This window comes from Tenrec ecaudatus, chromosome 11 (assembly GCF_050624435.1).
Source record: "Tenrec ecaudatus isolate mTenEca1 chromosome 11, mTenEca1.hap1, whole genome shotgun sequence".
NCBI lineage: Eukaryota > Metazoa > Chordata > Mammalia > Afrosoricida > Tenrecidae > Tenrec > Tenrec ecaudatus.
Genome location: NC_134540.1, coordinates 48,013,540 through 48,034,145, shown reverse-complemented (window position 1 = coordinate 48,034,145; position 20,606 = coordinate 48,013,540). Strand labels below are relative to the sequence as shown.

General features: G+C 48.9%; 1 protein-coding gene across 1 annotated transcript in view; it reads right to left on the bottom strand.

Annotated features, from left to right (window-relative positions):
- Positions 1 to 1,521: 1,521 nt before the first annotated feature.
- The window catches only part of TNFSF11 (TNF superfamily member 11), a 34,943-nt gene continuing 15,858 nt past the window's right edge, over positions 1,522 to 20,606 (bottom strand). Inside the window, exons 3-5 of the mRNA XM_075563630.1 lie at positions 8,220 to 8,265; positions 8,045 to 8,143; positions 1,522 to 1,943 (exon numbers count right to left, since the gene is read on the bottom strand). Coding sequence (XP_075419745.1) covers positions 1,522 to 1,943; positions 8,045 to 8,143; positions 8,220 to 8,265 — 567 coding nt within the window. The remainder of the gene's footprint in view (positions 1,944 to 8,044; positions 8,144 to 8,219; positions 8,266 to 20,606) is intronic.

The following is a 20,606-nucleotide window of genomic DNA, read 5'->3' as shown; positions in this document are numbered from 1 at the left end:
TCCTAATTTTTAATTACATCTGCATTTCTCCCAGTAACCTTTGGAAAGAGACAGGAGCTACCCACGGCCATCTGGGGGGGGGGGGCGAGGAAGTGGGGGACAGAATCAGAGAGCAGCGCAGACAACAGAGAAGCATGAATTCACCACAAGGCAAGGTTTGCATAGAAATTTATTTTTGTAGCCCCTCCCCAAAAATAACATTCAAAGGCAATGTTTTTCTTGTACAGTATAAAATAGTATTCAGGAAGTTTTTTTAAAATTTGATTTTTTTTTTTTTGCTTAGGAGCCACTGATAATGTTTCCATTAAAAAGAACATGAAATTTATAGTTTGCAGCACTTGTAGAAAACACACCTGTTCAGTAATTATATAAATACTCCTGACAGATTTCAGCAGCCCATTATGAATCCTTTTTGGCAACGTCAGCTTTCAAAAGTCAATTAGCTGCTAAATTTGAAAGGCACCTGGTGGCCAGCATCCTGCTTATTATTGAAGGCATCCATTTTATTTGTCTGTTTGTTTGTTTGTTTTCCACACAGACTTGACATGTCTGAAGACTCTATTAAGTTAAAAAGAGCGAAGAAATATAATACGCTTGATATTTGCAAACAGCGTTTCCCCCCCCACCTCTCTTAGCTGCAAGTTTTCCCTCAAGGGATTTACAAAAAGTGCACCAGTTAAATACGTCTGTACATTTCCAACATTAAATATGTCAACAGTGAGACATTTTAAATATTTCGAACCAAATATGATATAGCACAAATATAATTTACAGGACTCGGCACAAGAAACATTACATCTGAAATATAACTTTAGATATGATATAAAAATACATATATTTTCTCTCCTCATTAGAAAAAAAAGAAGTATTTGCAGGTTCAGTATGATGTAACAATTCAAAAGAACTTACCCTCAGAGAACCGTGCCTTTGCCATCACCATGACAACCTCTGCCCTTCAAGGGCACAGAGACACAGCGCCAGCGGCCGTGGCGAGTTGCTCCCCAGTGGGTGCAGCTTCATGGTGACCCCACGTGGACAGAATAGAACTGCTCTGGTGGGTTAGTGGCGCGTCTCTTGAGGCACCTCTGCTTGGGTTTGAAGCACCACCTTTTCAGCTACTAATTGAGCCAAGGAGCTTGGGCCAAGGTCTGGGTGGGACAACAGCTGCCTGGCCACCACTCTTTCACCACCCGGTAGCCCCAATACGTCTTTTCATAAGCATCCCAATCTGGTTTAATTCTAGGAATTTATTACAAAATTTCAAAAACCGTTGTGTAAGAAAGCCTTTAGATTTAACACACCTTGAGTCCAATGTCTCTCTCTGGCTGTAAATGCACATGCTTGTCTACTGCGTCCAGAACATGGACAGAGGGTCTTACTGTACCACTGAGGTAATGCCTCTTAGTAGTCTCACACACCTATATACATACACCTTCATCGGCTTGTCGTCTTGTCTTTTTTGATTTTTTTTAATTTACACACAATCTAGGAAACATAGGACAATGGTCCACAAAGCAGGGATCAATCTACATCTCGTACTTTGAAAGCCCCAAAGTAAGTTGCATCTTGATCTGGGTCCAGTAGTGATGGGTTGGACACCTGGATGCTTATTTCTTCACCAGACCGTAGCTTAAAAAATCCCCCAACATTGACAGAATAAAAATGGAACTCCGAGTTTCCGGACCAGTACTTGGTGCTTCCGCCTTTCATTAGGGTGTGGGTGCTCGGGATCTTGATGCTGGTTTTAGTGACGTAGACCATCAGCTGGAGATACTCTTTGGCCAGGTCTCCTGACGCTTCGTGATGCCGAAAGCAGATGTTGGCATACAGGTAGTAAAAGCCATCTTGGTTCACGATGAGCCTCCCGTTGCTGAAAGTCATGTTGGAGATCTTTGCCCAACCTCGGTCATGGTACCAAGAGGAGAGACTCACTTTGTGAGAGCCTGAGGAGAAAAGAGGTTTGCATGAGGAGCAAGGCATTCTCGCGATTCCATGCAGTTGAAGATCAGCATCACACCACAGTCATTCTGAGGCAGAACATCTCTGAGAACGGAGCTTCTAAAAGGGGAGAGATACTAAGAAATACTTTCTACTGAGCACTTTATGTCATCGCTTGCTTCTTTTGAGTAGACCCCAAATCATGGTCACCCCATGCACAACAGAACAAAAGCGCTCCCCGGTCCTGACCCAGCCCCTAGATCAAGTGGGAAGCAGGCTGCCGAGGTCCACGGGGTTTGCAGACCACCAGCCTATTCTTCCTAGTCCACCTAATAGCCAAGACTAGTGTTTCCCCAGGTGGGAGATATTGCCCCCTACAGGGCACTTGGAAGGATGGGAGAGGGACTGCAAAAGCTGGCGCCTACACTCTATCCTGCATTATGGGCCATAACACACATGTTTTTAATTGCCAGGGGGTGCTAAGTAATTTTTTTTTTCTGAACAGGAGGAAGTAGGTCAAGTCAGTTCAGGAAACTAAGGTCTAGAGCAGTGCTTCTCCACTTTCCTAATGCCGCGAGACTTCCATACAACTCCTCATGTGGGGGTGCCCTCCCCGCCAACCAGAACATTATCTTTGTTGTGACTTAATAACTGTCACTTTGCTACTGTTATGAATTGGGTGACATCTGTGAAAGGGTCAGAACCGCTGGCCTAGACCAAGAGTGGGCAACTGCAGCTGGAGAGCCATATGCGGCTCTGTGGGACACACATGTGGGTCTGAAGTAAAATGGAAAAAAATTTCAAGGATATTATTCAGATAATGATGATTTCATTTATTGATAGAAATATATTTATGACTCTCAAATAAATTTTTTAATGCTGTAAGGAACAGGATTGGCTCTTCTGTCTCAAGTTTGCCAGACCCTCATCTAGACTGATTGATAGATGCTGGCCAGGAAGTAAATCCAGTCTCCCACCAGGGAGGCAAGAGTTGTATCATGGAGCCACTGGCGCCTCGGCATGCATTGGCGTAATGGAAGGGCAAGGTGAGGAAGTACGCGAGATGTGGTTGAGGGGCTCCCAGGGATTGGCAGCACTAATGAAGAAGCCATGCTGACCACTTCTTATCACAGCGCCCCTGGCCCCCACCATCACAGCCGTTAGGTCTCAGAGAAGGTGCTGATGTTTTTAGTTTCTGTCAAGACAGACCCAATTCACGGCAACCCAGGTGTGCAGAAAAGAACAGCTGCACAGAACACCCAAGGCTATGACCTTGCAGCCACAGATTGCTTACAGCAGAGTGACTTCAGGCTCTGAGGGGTTCAAACTGCTAACCTCTGGCTAGTGACTGAATGCTTAACCATTTGTGCCAATCAGAAAATCTGGCTGCAGGAGAGAACACGGCAAATATTTAGCTTGAAGATGCTGCTAAAAAAATGTCATGTATTCTAGCCTCGCAAAATGTGAGGATTGGTCAAAAAGTATTGCTACTTGAACTCTAGTTCAGAAACACAAAAATTTATTCCAAATAAAATGTTATTATCTCCACTGGTCTGTCTAAATAAGATAGGCTGGATGAACTATCTGGAGGAAAAACAATGGGACCGACAATTCCGGGGGATAGGGGATAGGGGGAGGTGGTGGTAAGGAAGTGGTATTAACAAACCCAGGGACAAGGGAACAACATGGGATCCAAATTGGTGGGGAGGTGGGAGTGGCAGACCTGGCAGGGAATGATCAAAGGTAAGGTAACATAACGAAGAGGTATAGCTGTAACCCAGGTGGGGACGGAGCATGATAGTGGGGCAGGAGGAAAGTCAAGGGAAATAGAAGAAAGAGCTAGGAGGCAATGGGCGTTTATAGAGGTCTAGACAATGACATGTACATACAAATATATATATATATATATATATATATATGGATGGGGAAATAGATCTATGTGCCTATATTTATAGGTTTAGTATTAAGGTGGTGAAAGGACCTTGGGCCTCTACTAAAGCACTCCCTCAATGCATGAATACTTTCTTCTATTAAATTGGCATTCTATGATGCTCACCCTCCCGACACAACCGCTGAAGCCAAAGCAGGTGAACAAGCAAATGTGGTGAAGAAAGCTGATGGTCTGATGGTGCCCAGCTATCAAAAGATATAGCGTCTTGGGTCTTAAAGGCTTGAAGGTGAACAAGCGGCCATCTAGCTCAGAAGTAACAAAACCCACATGGAAGAAGCACACCAGCCTGTGTGATCATGTGGTTCCGAAGGGATCAGTTATCAGGCATCAAAGAACAAAAAATCATATCATTGGGTGCACACCTCCATTATATGATCACCGAGGACAAATGGGTGCATAAGCAAATGTGGCGAAGAAAGCTGATGGTGTCCGGCTATCAAAAGAGTTAGTGTCTGGGGTCTTAAAGGCTTTAAGGTGAACAAGTGGCCATCTATCTCAGAAGCAACAAAGCCCACATGGAAGAAGCACACCAGCCTGTGTGATCACAAGGTGTTGAAGGGATCAGGTATAAGGCATCATCCAAAAAAAAAAAAAAAAAACTTACCATAGTGAATGAAGGGGAAAGTGCAGAGTGGAGACCCAAAGCCCATTTGTCGGCCACTGGAGATCCCCTCACAGAGGGGTCTATAGGAGGAGATGAGTCAGTCAGGGTGCAACCTAGCACCAATGAAGAATCAGCTTTCCTCCAGTTCCTAAATGATTCCTCCCCCACCCCCCACTACCATGATCCAAATTCTACCTTGCAAGTCTGGATAGAGCAGAGATTGTACACTGGTGCAGATAGGAGCTGGAGGCACAGGGAATCCAGGGTGGATGATACCTTCACGACCAGGGGTGTGAGGAGCGATACTGGGAGAGTAGAGGGTGAGTGGGTTGGAAAGGGGCGATACTGGGAAGGTAGAGGGTGAGTGGGATTACAAGGATCTACATGTGACCTCCTCCCTGGGGGATGGACAACAGAAAAGGGGGTGAAGGGAGACGCTGAATAGGGCAAGATATGACAAAATAATAATTTATAAATTATGAAGGGCTCACGAGGGAGGGGGAGTAGGGAGGGAGGAGGAAAAAGAGGACCTGATGCAAAGGGCTTAAGTGGAGAGAAAATGCTTTGAAAATGATCTGGGCAAAGAATGTACAGATGTGCTTTATACAATTAATGTACATATATGTATTGATTGTGATAAGAGTTGTATGAGTCCCTAATAAAATGTGAAAAAAAATGTGTCCAAGCGTGTGCTCAGTAGATGGCTGCAGAAAAGTTCTCTCAATGATGCACTTGACTTCATCTCATAGAAAAAAGGTCCATTCCAAACAGTGGTTCACTGCTGGCGCAGTGACGTTTAAGGCAGAGAGGTTGGCTAAGAAGGTCATGGGGGCTGTCTTTGGAGATCAAGGGGGCAAGCATGGTGACCCCAGGCACAACAGAACAAAAGGCTCCCCAGTCCAGTGCCCTCATCCCATGATCAGTTGACAAGGGCTCTTGTGGCCCATCAGGTTTTCACTGGTGGATTCACAGGATGATCCTGGGGGCTTAACATGAAGACATTTTGTTTTTTAATGGATTTCACTGGTTCAAAAAAGGCCAGGGAGGTTCAGCAGAGGATTTTTTCCCACTATTACAAACCACCTCATCATTCTTCAAGAGTAGCCAGAGTTGTTCCCCAAGTACTTCATGGTGAAATCTTCCCCCCACCCCACCCCCAGTTCTGATCTTACCCCTTCCGATTTCTGTGTGTTCTCCAAATTCAGAGACCATTGAAAAGAAACCCAGGGAGTCCCTCAGGGAGGCAACACTGATGCTGTGGCATCCTGCTCATCAAAGAGCACAAACTTCTTTGGGGATGGTTACTGAGATGACAGCATCTCCTGCAGAACTGGGAAGGCTGCCTCGAAAGACCATAGACTTTACATGTTGACATTTCCACTCAATACATGCTTTAAGGATTGCAGAACAATCCTTTTGGATTTGCCCTGATGTCTTGAATTCAAGAACTGTGGAAATGGTCAATATTGTTAGATTCTGGTTTCTGATATGCAACCAACGTCTAGAACAGTGCTCCAAAATGAAGATGCGAAATGAAAGCTGTCTTCCCCGGAAGGGTCCAACACCTGCCCAAGCCCAAGCCGGGAGACACACACCCCGTGGGACTGGTGGCACAGTCAGAACTACCGATCTGTTTTCTTAAACAGAAAGGCGCCCTCTCTCATGCCACTCCATCACAAACCCATTGACCCTCGAAAAATAGCCAGGAGCTTCGCCTCTTGCTTCCTGGCAATGGTCAGCTGCTTCGTGCCTGTAGACCGAGCTTCATAACGCAAACATGCTGTGAGTGCCAAACAGATTTTGGCACAGAGTGCAAGGCAATATTTATCATATGCCATTTAGAGGAAGCTGAAAAGATAACTGCAGAGTCTGCTCATTGCATACACAGCTGATGCATCCATGTTAATTAGATTGCCTTTGCTCACATGCAAATGAGCTTTCTACCCAGGGAAAGCAATGTGCCAGAAAGTGCACATGCACACACATACACACACACACACACACACACACACACACACACGGCTTGTTTGTGAAGAAAGTATCTGAGACCAGACAAATAGTGTAGGGACATCTCCTACAGGACATGGAGCTGGCTTCTTGCACTCTACATCTTCACTCAGGAGAACCCTTGCCCCTGTGATGCTGAAGAAAGACCTGGTGATGTGTCTGCGCAGACATGACAGCCAAGAAACCCTGTGGAGCAGTTTCACTCAGCTGTATACACCTGGGGGCGCTGTGAGTCAGAAAAATGCTCTGGCAATGGGTATGATTTTTGTTTGAGTTTTGTTTGTTTGTTTGCTTGTTTGGTGCTATGGTAACGACTTCAAAATAACTTATTAACGGTTGCCTTAAATCACTTTTAGAGCAAAGTGTGAATTGTGCATAATTATTTAATTAAAGCAAGTAACGATAGGCAATCACATTCCCAATGCTTACACAATGCTAGTATCCATATTAGCAAATTAGCACAGGGACTGAGTCTGATCCTCAGAGGCACCACGTGAGGCACCGGCAGACTCTAGGTGATCCCCAGCTTATACCCGAACCCATGCATTTGCCAATGGCCACGTGGCAAGGAAGTAGGATCTGGGGCCGCCAAGGCAGGCAGTTGGATTGGAGAACCCAGGCTATTAAATACGACACTGATCTACTTCTTAGAGGAAAGCGGTGCCAGAAGGGTTTTGATTTTAAGATATCTCTCTGGCCGTGGCCTGCTCAGAAGGTGACTATGGGCTTCGGCAAGCCTGCCTGGCCTTCAACTTCTAATCTGCCACCGCCGTGACGTTGACCTATATGAACTTTGGTTTCACTGACTGCAAAATCTGAATGATAATGCCTACATTTCAAGATTGTAGTAGAGATTACAGAGGTGCCATGGATAAGCACCGGGCTGCGGATGGAGTGACAAGCAAGGTAGCAGTTGGAACCTGTCCACCGGCCACTCCACAGGGGACAATGGCAGCCTCTACAGAGATGTGAAACCTTAGAGACTTCCCATAGAGACTTAGAACCTTCACAGAGATGTGCAACCTTAGAGACTTAGAGCCTTCTACAGATGTGCAGTCTTAGAGACAGAGGCTTCACAGGGATGTGTAGAAGGAGAGTGATTGGTGTCTAAGACGCATGGGCTCCACCCCAGGGACCTCCCCAGACATCATCCATGCCTCTCTTTCTTAGGCTGGCTCTGACTTATCTTCTTTCGCCATCCATAAAACCAGTCGTGGTAAGAAGAATATCTTCTGTAGGTTCTGCAAGTTGTTCCAAAGAATTCTCAAATGCAAGGGTGGTGTCCTTTGGCTTATAAGTACGGGCTCTGCTCTAGCTCCAGATGGCGAGGGGCTGGGAGAGAAACTACCTGGTGGGTAATTGGTGTCAAGAATGATGGGAAAGTGGGAACACAGAGATAGGCATGATCCCATCGTATGAGAAACAACTGCCACTCATTCTCACCAACCAAGTTATTATCTTACAGGCAAATACATTTGCATCTTCCAACGGTCTGATAAAGGACTCTGGAAAGAGTTTGCAGGCTGTATGCAAATGAAACTTACCTGATGGGATGTCGGTGGCATTAATGGTGAGATGAGCAAACGGCTGACTGTCGGGCTTGCCCCTCCTGGCCAGGTCTAACCACGAGTCATCCACCGTAGCTGGAGATGAGAGAGCCAGGTTAGCTCAGAGAGCGGCAGCCCTGTGAATTGCCCATACTTACAGGTTCATGCTTACCTTTCTCAGCTCTGATGTGCTGCGACCCAACAATGTGCTGTAATTCCTGAAAAGAAATGGAGGAAAATATGAACTTGTGTACAAACCCACTCTTTCTATAAAGTAATTAAGAATTCGGGACTATTGGGGATACAAGGGATTGACTTTCTCTCCTTTAAAAGATGCTGGAAGTGCATACAAAACCCAAACTCACTGTCCTTGAGTGGATGCCCACTCAGAGGGACCCAATAGAACAGGGTGGAACTGCCCCTGTGAGCATCCAGGACTGTAACTCTTTTCAGGAGTAGACAAGCCCTGCCTGTCTCTCCCAGAGTGATTGGTGGTTTCAAACTCCTGACCTTGCTGTTAGAAGCCAAATGCATAGCTGCTATGCCGCCCTGGCTTCTTGCTGCAAGTGTGTAAGTGGTGCAATTCCCTGTCTTCCAGGGAGGTATCCTGGGAAACTCGCCCCAAACACCTCAGTTGATGTGCTTAGCAAACAGACCACCTGCACCACCGAACAGAATGCTTTGGACAGTAAGAGAAACTAAGAGACTTAATGTAATTTACAAAACATGGAATAATTGAATGTAATTAAGACTATGCAGCAGGTACACAAATGGAGATGAAGTTAACTAGCAAAACAACAATTACACTGAATATATGACCCTCTTAAATCTTCAGGGAGGTTCTTTTTATGTCCATTTCATTAGTGACTTCCTGTCATAACACTGACGCTCAGCCCAGGAGAGAGAATGATGCCCAGCTCCCAGTGGCTGATGTTTTATTTTAAAATGTCACACTGTATTTAGAGTACTATACTATACGGGAGTCTAAGAGCTTTTAGAGTACCAATAATTAACTTAAAATATGCCTACAAATAGAGGCTTAAAAGCACAAGCCAGAAAAATAAAGGATGCGGTCCATAGAGTCTGGGGTAATTGCATGTCTCAATTGGAGAGCGAAAAGAGAGTCCGGGAGGTACCCACATCCCCCCTGAATCAAGGCCTTAGCCACTGCTAAAGGTCACGTCTTGCGCCATAGGGAGGAAGAGTTGAGGAAAGCTCCGGTGTGACCCTGATTCAGATCCCTGCCCAGCCATCTCCCATGTGATTCCTCATTTTCCTCATCTGTAAAAGACAGATTAACAGCACCTGTAGCACAGAGCAGACACCCAGGCAGCAGAGTTCCCTGCTGGGCTGCTTATCACAAGTTCAGCAGTTCAAACCTTCTGGGTTCCAACCACTGGCTTTTCAGTTAGCTACAGAGTATTGTGCCATTGAGCCTGGTCTGCCCACCAGCCACCGTGCGGACAACACATACAAAACTGCCCGGTCCGGCGCCAGCCTCACCGTTGTTGTGTTTGTGCTCAGTGTTACAGCCACTGGGTCAATGCCTCTCCTTCAGGGTCTTCCTCTTTTTGGCTGACCCACTACTTGACCAAGCATGACGTCCATCTTCAGGGACTGGTCCCTCCTGATAACATGTGCACAGTAAGTAAGATGAAGTCTTGCCAGCCTTGCCTCTACGGAGCACTCTGGCCTTCCTTAGCCAGAAGCCCAGGGAATTTTTATGCACGCCTCAGCTTGGGGATCTGGCTAAATGTCAGCCCTCAGAAGTGTCTCCCAGAGACCATCCTGCTCGAGGCCTTGAGACACACCAGGAGGGCTAGGAGGAAAGGACCGACATGACTCTCGTAGGGTGGTTCCCTTCCTGAAACAGTGCCTCGACTCGGACCAGGGCTCAGACTGCCTGGTGGGATGGACTGCTGAGGCAAGACACCAGGAGACACAGTCACAGAATCGTAAGGGGCTTCAGACAGTGGTCCAGCGAGCATGTTCAGGGTCCCTAACGAATCTCTGCCAGCCCTGCAGGTACAGGGTACATGGTATCTCCAGACACAACCCACGAGGCCCAAGCCACAATGGAGAGGCCACTCTCAGGCCGTTTTCCTCAAAGATTAGCTCCGTCACTGTCCCTCTGAAGCCCTCGCTGCTCTTGCAGGTCTGATGTATGTCCCACAGACAGGTTAGAGGGGCCTGTGGGGCAGTCCCTGGGTGGTGCAGAGTTAATGTGCTCCGGTCACGTCCAACCAGAAAGGCCTCAAAACACCAAAACGACCTTACCTAAAAACCCTCCCTGAGACCCCGAGAGCAGAGTTACCCTCAACACACACAGGGTGGCCATGGGTGCCTATCAAGTCCAACATCAAGTTCAACATCTCTGCTGGCCGTGGAGTGGCCACTGTCCACTTGACAATTCTGATTTTTCCCAAGCTTTGCCCCTCCATCTATGAGGGGCTGCCAATGGCTGGTGGGCGAGCCCTGGCGTTTGCACTCCATTTTGCACCGTGATTTGGAAGCCGTCTGGTGGTATCCATCCGGTGGTATCCATCCGCCTGGTGGTCTCCATCCACCTGGGACCGCTCCTTCCCGCGCAGGGATCTGAGTGCCTTAGGACCCGCAGAAGCTCTGCTCACAGCCCTGGCATTCTATCGTTGCTTCCTGAATCCAGAATGTCCCAGGCGGCGCAGACTGGGGAACACTGGCAAGAATTCCGACTCCTTTCCCCAGAACAAATTATCCAGGTGAAAGGGATTTTTTTTTAAGTCACATGCGTTTTATCACAGTTTAGATGCAGCAGTAAATTTTAAAAGCAAACCGACAGTTAATTTTCTAGACAAACATTCAGAGCGGTCACCCATTGCCTACAATGTCAGAATGTCCCCGATTTATTGAGAAATGGAGGCAATTTGGACATAGCTCCCAGTAAGCAGTCTCCTGTAGAAGCCAGAAACTGTGCGGTCTGCAGGCTGAGGGTGGGCCACACAGCCCTCCCTGCTGCTCCCTCGCTGGGCTGAGGGCCTTATTGAACTCACCCCTCACCAGAGCCTGGGATTGGTCAGGTGGTACAAAGGGTTCACAGGTCGGCTGCTAACTGAAAAGAGTGGGTCTTTGAAGCTACACTGAGGCCCCTCCGAAGAAAACCTGGTAACCTGCTTTCCAAAACATCAGCCCTGAAATCTCCATGGAGCGCAGTTAGACTCTGTCACGTGCTGCGGAACTCCACAGCAGGTGGTCCCCAAGGTCCACCTCTGCCTTCCTCCAACACAGCACGCTTGTCATCGCTGCGTCAAATGCTTGCTGATTTCTAGAAAGCACACAGAGAGCATGACGAGGGCTGGGGCGGCGCTCCGTTGTCACTGCCAACCGCCCCAGGATGGTGGCGCAGCTGGCACCTCTCACCAGCCTCTGCCCTATGGCTCCCTGTGCGCCTCCCCTGGTGTGACATGCCTGCTGGATGCACTCTGAATGGCCCCTGATGGACGCCTGAGGCCGAGCGGTGGCTAAGAGGTGACATCATTCCTAAGTGACATCGCTGCCTTGGCAGCCCCTTCAGTTGCCACCACCCCTTTGAACTCTGTGGTCATCTTGGTTCTACGCCCTTCGCCAAAGTCAGGGGGTGCGGTCCGCAGACCCCAAGACTCTCCTAGTGATGCCTGGCATGACCATGAGGGTGGGTCCTTACAAGACACCTGAGAAGTCGATTCCCACGAACGAATGGACTTATGGCCAAGCCAGCTTTCCACTGGGCTTTTGTTTTAGATAAGCATGATTTGGGCTATGCTTATTACAGCTCCACATCACCTTCTCTAAGGGCTGGCCTCTGAGGGCAGTCCCTCACCCGGTGCGCAGCCAAGGCGAGAAGAAAGCCTACAGCGAGCCGCCACCTGCTGGACAGTGACGGCATGGGCAACCGCAAGTCATCCTCGCCCCAGGCTCCAGCTCCAACAGTGAACCCTCTCGTTGGGGTTTCCCTATTTAGACTGCATTAACTCCTCACCCTTGCCTGCTGCCTTACGTTGAAAACAGACAGAAAACAACCGATGGGATGTTTTTTTAACCCTCAACTTTTAACTCTTGTAAAAATCTTCGCATTCCACTATTTCTTCTGCAGGAAACAGTGCACCTAAGACCAGTGTAGCCGTGTCCCTGCAGCCTCTCCTCCACTCCCTGCCAGCAGGCCCCCAGTACCTGGACCGCAGCCCCAGCCGGGTGCAGCCCACGGGAGCCCGGTCTAGGAGCGCACAACGGGCGGGTCAAAGGCTCAGCAGGGCACAGCAGAAGCAAGGCCTGGCTGTCTGCTTCCCTACACACCGCAGACAGGACAAGCCCTAAGGGGTTCCATGCTGTAACTCACAGGGTCACCACGAGTCAAGAGTCGCCTGCACAACAGAGGGTTTCCTCTGGGAGAGGGCTTCCATCTGCTCTGAGCCCCGGAACGCCACCGAATTTCTGCTCCCAACAGGGCACAGGGCACATTTCCATTCGGGAGTGAACGTTACTAACTTGGTCTAACCAAGAAACAGGAGCAGATGTCAGCGACCACCAAGGCCATCTCCAGCTATGGAGAAGGTTCGGGAGAAGGTCAAGTCGCTGGAATGGGAAATCGGGCAGATCCAATAAGCCCCCACGTGTGCATGCTTCCTGGTGGCATTCAGCCGGGGCTCAGAAGGAGTCACGTGTCCAGCCTGCAGCCTCGGCAGCGGGGGCGCCAGCACAGAGCTGGGGTCTCAGGTGGCTGCACGATCGGCAATACCAGCAGCAGCTGCAGGGACATCTGGCTGGTTGAACAAGGATGTAACAGCCCGTTTGCCAGATATAATACAGGGTTCAAACTCCTGTTAACGTATGTAATGCATTCATTGTAACATCTTAATGCTACCCTTCATGTAATTCTTCTGCAACCTAGTTACAAGAAGCGTGTATTCAACAGCCTAGCTAGCTCACGGATGCCACACAGGGGCTGTTTCTGAAAATGAACCACCACTTTCCTGTCCTGCAGAGAAGTCTTGGCGATGCTCACCCAAAACAACCACCACCAACACACCAAGCCATCCCCTCCACCCCAGCCCCGCCAGCCTTCCAGCTTCCCCACTGCATCCACGGAGCCACCTCCCCTCCCCCGGGCGCCTCCTCTTCACCAGCTACCCACAGACTCCGGGATGGAGTCCTTCCACATCAGACTTCCTACTCACTCCCTGCCACCGACTCCATCGATTCTGGCTCACAGCGGGCCTACAGGCCAAGGTAGAGCTGCCTCCGTGGTCGGGGGGAGGGAGGTTGAGACTTCTAATCTGTGTAGAAGTCGAAAGTCTTGTCCTTCCCCCTCAGAGACACTGGGGGGTTCAGACTGAGGCCTTCTGGTTAGCAGCCCAAAGAAAACCCCACTGTGCTGCCAGGAGACTTTGGGGAGGACCCTGGCTCTTCTATCAGGACTTCCACCACCATGACCACGCTTCTAGGCACACTCTGGATTTGCAGACCCCAGAAACAGCACCCACAAGGCTGTGCGACAATTAAAGAGAAGTAGGGTGCAGAACAGATCTCTCTCTCTCTCTCTCTCTCTCTCTCTCTCTCTTTCTCCCCTGCCTGATGCTCACCCAAACAACAACCAACATCATATGGCTGTTGTTAATCCTGCGGATAGAGGACCTTCTGCCCTTGGCTGGCTTTGTGCAGCATACCCTTTACACTCCAGGCACCTGCACCCCAGGCTGTACCGTTTTTGTCCCTCCATTCCGTCACCGTGGGGTGGTGTGAACACCCTGCCTTTCTCCTCCCACACCCTTTCACTGTCTCCTCTTTGAAGAAACTACTGGTACTCTGCCCTGCCCTCCACCTGCCTTCAACAGCTTCCTGGGAGGCGGGGCATAAGGAAACATGCCTCCACTTCCCTTTGTGCTACAAAGACCTCCCACTGCCTCCGTCTACCCAGGACTGTTGAGTGGATCCTGACCCATAGCTACCCCAGGGGAGTACAGCAGAGCTCCCACGGGCTGTGAATCCTCCCAGAAGCAGACCACCCTCTCTCTCTGAGCAACTGGTGGGTTTAAACACTGTATGTTTCGGTTAACAGCTGAGTGCCTAACCACTGGGCCATGACAGCTCTTCCGATGCTCACACTGACCTTGGATCCATAGGACTTGTGGATCCGAATGCGCCACTGGGCATGACAGGTCTGACAAACCGCTAACACCCTGTACCCAATGAAGGGCTGAAATGTGAGTGAGCCCCCCTTGTTTTCATAAAGCAAACTAGGGCTTTTCCTATCTGTGTGACGGGTGTGCTGGGAATAGAAAAATTAGTTTTTATTGTTTAACCTTCGCCGTTTCAATGAGGCAGCTTCCTCTACAGTTAGAGATCCCTCGGGTTTTCATAAAGTAGCTGTGTGGCAGCAATATTCCTCTTCATAAAGGGCGCACAGCGTCTTCCCTTACCTCACCGTCCTTAACACGTCCCGTCTCAGGGCTCACGGAACCACCTGCGGTGCAGCATCTGGGCCTAACTGCGCTGTTTACCATGCCACACCTTTATTCCTTTGCCTTCCACTTGGAAAACCACAAGGCTCACTCTCCCAGACCCCCCCCCCCACGCCTCCACCCAGGTGTGCCTGCTAGTGGACATCAAGCCCAAAGGGGGTACTAAAGACAGGGCAGGAGGTGGGGCAGGGCTGCAAAGTCTGCCACCCCACCAGCAAAGGAAGGGTGTCTTCAGCCCCACACTCCCTAACTTGCTCTCGCTCCACAACAACTGCTCTGGGGGAAGTCACTGGAATCTGTTATGGCAACAGAAACATGACACAAGTGTTGTTGATGTTTTAAATCTAGCAATAGATGGTGGTGACGGGTCCACAGCATGATGAGCTACTCCGGATCATTGAACTGTACATGTCAAAACTGCTGAACTGGTGAGTGTTCTGTTACATGTGTGCTTACCACTCACTGTGACGCTGCAGGGCAGAGGGGCACTGGCCCTGGCGTTTCATAGGCTGCCTGTCTTTACAGGAGCAGTGCTTCATCTTGTTCCTACGGAGCTGCTGCTGGATTCAAGCTCCTGGCCCAACACATAACCCACCCATTAGACCAGGATCACCAAGGATGGTGAGTTAGGAGTCTGGGTGTCTTCCTACCACAATTATTTACAAAAGAAGCTGCAACAGAACCCCCTCTCAAAGAATAAGGGAAAACTCCACTCTTGGGAATGACCTCGGGTCCTGTAGGAATCTCCCTGGACCCACCTAAGAATGCCTCCTTAAACAGAGCAGATGCGCTCTCTGTGGGTTCTTCACCAGCGCTCCCCAAACGCCCCCTGTGCATGCTGGCTGACCTGCCAGCCCTGGGCACCAATGTCCTCCAGACCTGGGGCTTGGAACAAAGCTCATCACGCAGTGAGCAGGACACCTCCAACCTATGTGCTGAGAATGATAAAAGGGGGTGGGGGGGTGGAGTACCAGACACTATGGAGGAATGCAGGGGGGGTCCTCACCCAAAACTCGCCTCCCTCAGGACAGAAGGCCAGAGCTGACTCTTGAAAGACAATTAAGAGATTGTTTCCTGTCCACTGTGTTTCTCACCACTATTCTCAATGCTTACTATCCCTCCATGGCCTTTGCTCCCATCTCTATACCTACCCCGAAGCCTTTGTGTAATGACAAGCTCCTCAAACCACCAAACTCACAGCCAACAGTCAATCCTCACCAATAGTAGCCCTTTATGGTGTTCCCACGGCTGCACATCCACCCCAAAGCAGGTAGGTTTGCCCTTCTCTTGAGGAGCGGCTGGGGGTTTGAGATGCTGTCTTTGTGGTTAACAGTCCAACACCTAACCCACAGCGCTATCAGGACTCCTTGTCCTGAGCGGCCGGCCAGCCCTTTCTCTAGGCGGTCTGCCACAACAGCAGCACAGCAGCCAGTTGCCATTCACTGGGCTGACTTCAGTCCATGATGTCATCACCATGTGGTCAGAGTGGACCTGTGCTCCCTGAAGCTTTTAGAAAGAAACACCAAGCCTGTGCTCTGGGGCACCTTCTGTGAACTTGAACCATCAACCTTGTGGTTAACAGCCAACTATGTTAACATTTATCCAACTAGTTCCAAAATCACAAGAGTCCACCAGAGAACTGTATGTCTGGCAAGATCTAGAATGGTATATAAAGACTATTGCCAAAGGCTCTGGTTGCATTACGCTAGCTGTTTAGCAGAGTCGATTGATGGCCATTCCCAACCAAACTCACTGCCATCGAGTCAGTCTAACTCATGGTGACCCTATGGAATGGAGGAGAACTGCCCCTGTGGGTTTCCTAACTTTTTACAAGAGTAGACAGCCTCCTCTTACTGCCATAGAGCACCTGGTGGTTTCAAACTACTGACCTTGTGGTTAACAGCCCTACATATAACTAAGATTGTGTTCACAGAACAGGTATCATCTTTGTCCTCCCTGTGCTGATGACCAAAGCAGCAAGGCTGCGAAACCAAGGGCAGCTCAGGGAACATCTCACTTTGGTATGGGCGGCCCATCAAATCCAAGCTGAGGAGATGGCAATGAGGTGGGGAGTCTCATGTGTGACAAGACCGAGGTCAGAGTGAGGGCTTCTCGGTGACATGGGACATTGTGTTACACGTTAAGGTTTTTCGATTTCATCCCGAGAGTTATAGGATCCACTGAAGGATTTTGAAGCAGGAAAGCAAGATACATGTTCCGAATTGCGTTTCAGGAGGGACTCGGCAATCAAGAAATGGACCAGAGAAGTTGAGACCATGGGTGGGTGACTATTTGCAGTGATCAACTGTGGTAAGGTGACAACCATAGACACATACACTAGAGTCATATTTAAGGTTGTTGTTTGTTTGTTTTCTAAGGAGGTAGAACCGACAGGATGTGGGTGGGACGAAGAGTTGATAAGCAAACGTTTAAGACTATCCTCTGATTTCTGGTTTGAGGTAATCAGATGATGATACTATCATTTCCTGTGAAAGAGCACGCTAGATGAGAAGCATATATGGGCACTGAGGAGAAGTGATACTGAGTTCACCAACACTTTCTGGTCAACATGAGCCTTAATGTTTACAGCTGTTAGGTTTTACTACTATCACCACCTCCTCCACCATCTCACCCATCACCACCTCCTCAATCACTGCCTCCACCATCACTCTCACTGCCATCACCTAACTCCACCACCACCTCCTCCACCATCTCTACCACCACGACCACCTCAACCAGTACCTCCATCACCACCTCCTCCACCTGCTCAACCATTCCCTGCACCATCACTCTCACTGCCACTACATAACTCCACCATCACCTCCTCCACCATCTCATTCATCACCACCTCCTCAACCTCTTCAACCACCTCCTCCACCATCACTCCCACCGCCATCACCTAACTCCACCACCACCTCCTCCACCACCATCTCTACCACCATCTTCTCCATCACCACCTCCTCTAATAGCACCACCACCTGTTCTGCAAGAGCCAAGACTGAAGGTAAGGCAGCCACCTAGTGATGACTACATTGAGAAGAGGTCTCTCTAACACGAGACCCTGGGCAAGTGCAAGCTGTTATCTGCTCACTCCAGTTAAGGACTGCTTGCTATCACTGCTAAGATTCCAGACCCACTATTTCAACACTGCTCACACTTGACCCTGCGTAGTAATATAGTCACTTCATTATGATTGTTGTCTGTCTACCAGTAACTCTCACCAGTCCCTAACCAGTTCAGCGTGGCTGTCAGGTTGATTCTGACCCATGGTGACCCCATCTGTGCCACAGTGGAAATGTGTCCCACGGGTTTTCAATGATTGGGTGGTTTTGCTTGGTTTGTTTTGTTTTAGGGAGATCACCTAACGATCACCTTCAAATCCTCTGAAGGCACCTTTGGGTGAACCTGACCCTCTAACCCTCCAGTGAGTATGCTAACTATCTGCGCTCCCCAGGGACTCCAGGCCTACCGTGAAACTCCTTCCTTTAAAGGTAGACACACGCTTCCTTTAGGTGGGGATTTCCAAAATCACACAATCCAGTCCAGAATGGCAGAACCTACCACGGGGATCTGTGAGATGATATCTTTTTTTAAAAATTGGCTGGAAGTGATTCTTAACACCATGCAGGTTGGAGACACTGTATTAAAGGCTCCTAATTCTTCACTCCAATTGCATCAGCTCTACCCCTATGAGGCAGAGGAGCCCTGGTAGCATAATGATTATGCATTGGGTTGTGATCCACATGGTCAGCAGTTCAAAACCACCAGCAGCTCCTTGGGAGAAAGATGAGGCTTTCTTCTCCCATAAGACAGTTCTACCTTGTCCTATCAGGCCACTATGGCAGTGAGAGAGCGTGAAAGGGACCACTCTAAGGCTCAACAACTGCAACAGTCCAGTCTACCCCTTCATGCCATTGTCTTAAACCCAGGACCCTCGGCTTCCTTCAGCTCTTGAAACTCACCTAAGATCCCAGGCCACGTGATGAAAACACTCTTCTTTTGAGCATGTCCTGCCTGTTCTCTGCTCCTTTAAATATGTCAACCCGGAATGTCTTTTCTCCCATCCTAGAGAACTTCTACCACAAAGAAAAACCCCATCTCTAGTGACCTCATTCCCTGGCAAACACTCCCACCTTCTGCCCTGGGCTTCCCCTGAGGTCCCGCTCATCACGCAGTGCACTGCGGGGCCACAAACAGCAAGGGCAGCCATGGTTGCACAGGCAAATGCTGTGGGTCTTCTTTGCGATTTCCCATAAAGGCAGCTTTTATAAATGTTAGACATGATCAGGGTTGAATTGCAGTTCCCAAAACTGTTAGGGAAAACAGAGATGAAATCCCATTGGAAAACCACGATATGACTAACATCTTGATTTGGGAACATCAATGACCCCAAAACCCCAAGTTTCCTTGTGGGTTTACAAGAAACTCGCTTTGGACACATGTTCTTGTAGCCCAGTGCAAAGAAACAACGAACAGGCGTAATGACCCGAGAACAAAGAGAGGGGGAGGAGTAGAAATGATGGTGACCTCATACGTCCACTGGTTAGGACTTTGCAGGCAGTTACACCATATGCAGATTTTCTTCTTTTTTATTATTATTAAATACTGTTACATATAATCACTATCCATGCATTCATCCAGTGTGTCAAGCACATTTGCTGCCATCATCATTTTCAAAGCATTCTCTTCCCATTTGAGGCCCTGGTATCAGCTCCCCATTTCTTCCCCCTCCCTTCCCTGCCCACCTTCCCTCACAAACCCTTGATAAATTATAGGCTATTATTTCCAAATCTTACATCGTCCTCTGTCGCCCCTCACCCACTTTTCCATTATTCGTCCCCCTGGGAGGGGGTTCTAGATTGATCCTTGTGATTGATCCACCTCCCCTAATCTTCCCCTAATCCTCCACTAATCCTCCTGGTATCTCTACTTCCATTGTTGGCCCTGAGAGGTTTCTCTATCCTGGATTCCCTGTGTGGCAGGCTCTTATCTGTAGCAGCGTGCATGCCCTGGTATAATCCGATTTGTAAAGTAGAATAAGGGTCAATAAGCTGTTCACTTTGGATTTTAAAATGGAAATCAACTAACATGCAATTACTTAATCTGATAAACTGTGGGGTTATAAGTGAATATTCTAGAAACAGGAAGTATGGGAAGAGCTGTGTGGCTACCTGGGAAGACCGATCTTTCAAACCAGGGTTTCCAAAACTTCCTCCAAAGGATGAGTGCTCTTAAATCTCTTCTACATTTCTCTGCTGCAGAGCAAATAATCCTGAAGTACTTGAACGGGTACAGATAAAATCTGGAGCACTAAATGTTTTCATGGGGCAGCACCATGGCGTCAACATCACCTCAGAGGGACCCCATGTTGCAGAACAGAACTGTCCCGGGGGGCGTCCATGGTTTGCGAGGCCAGAGTCTTCATGGGAGTATAGCTCTCCAGGTCTTTCTCCGCAGAGCTGCTGGGTTAACGGCCAAATGTTTCACCCAAGCACGCCTAAAATTTTTCATAGGCTGTGTCCTCTGGCTGGATAACTTGAGTTAACTACTGCTCGTCATCTCCTCTGGTTGCTTCTTTTCTTTTTTCCTGGTTATTTTTGTTATTTTTGTGTCCCCCCGCCTCTCCCCCCCCCCCATTTAAAAAGGAAGTGCTGGCCGTCACTGCTGCCTTTGGGCACGCTGAGTGCTCCCCAACCTCTGGGGCTCCTCTTTCAGCTCTGAGCAGAGTCAGAGTCTGCTGGAGCCATGGGGTTTCCAAAAGCACACCACCGGGTCTTTCTTCCTAGGCTGTTGCCACCTGGGAACCCTGCTGGTATGTGAAATATGGTGGTACAGCTTCCGTCAGCAGGACACTACAGTATGCCAAGCTGGCCAACATGCGGTGGCATCCGTTCGTACAGGCAAGCTCTTACTCCAAGCTGTGATGGGACGAGACCAGTCCCTGGAGAAGGACGGCATGCTGGGTGAAGTCGAAGGGCATCCAAAAAGAGGAAGACCCTTGATGAGACGGGTTGACTCAGTAGCTGCAACAGTGAGCTCAAACCTAACTATTGCGAAGACGGCACAGGTTCAGGCAGTGCTGTGCT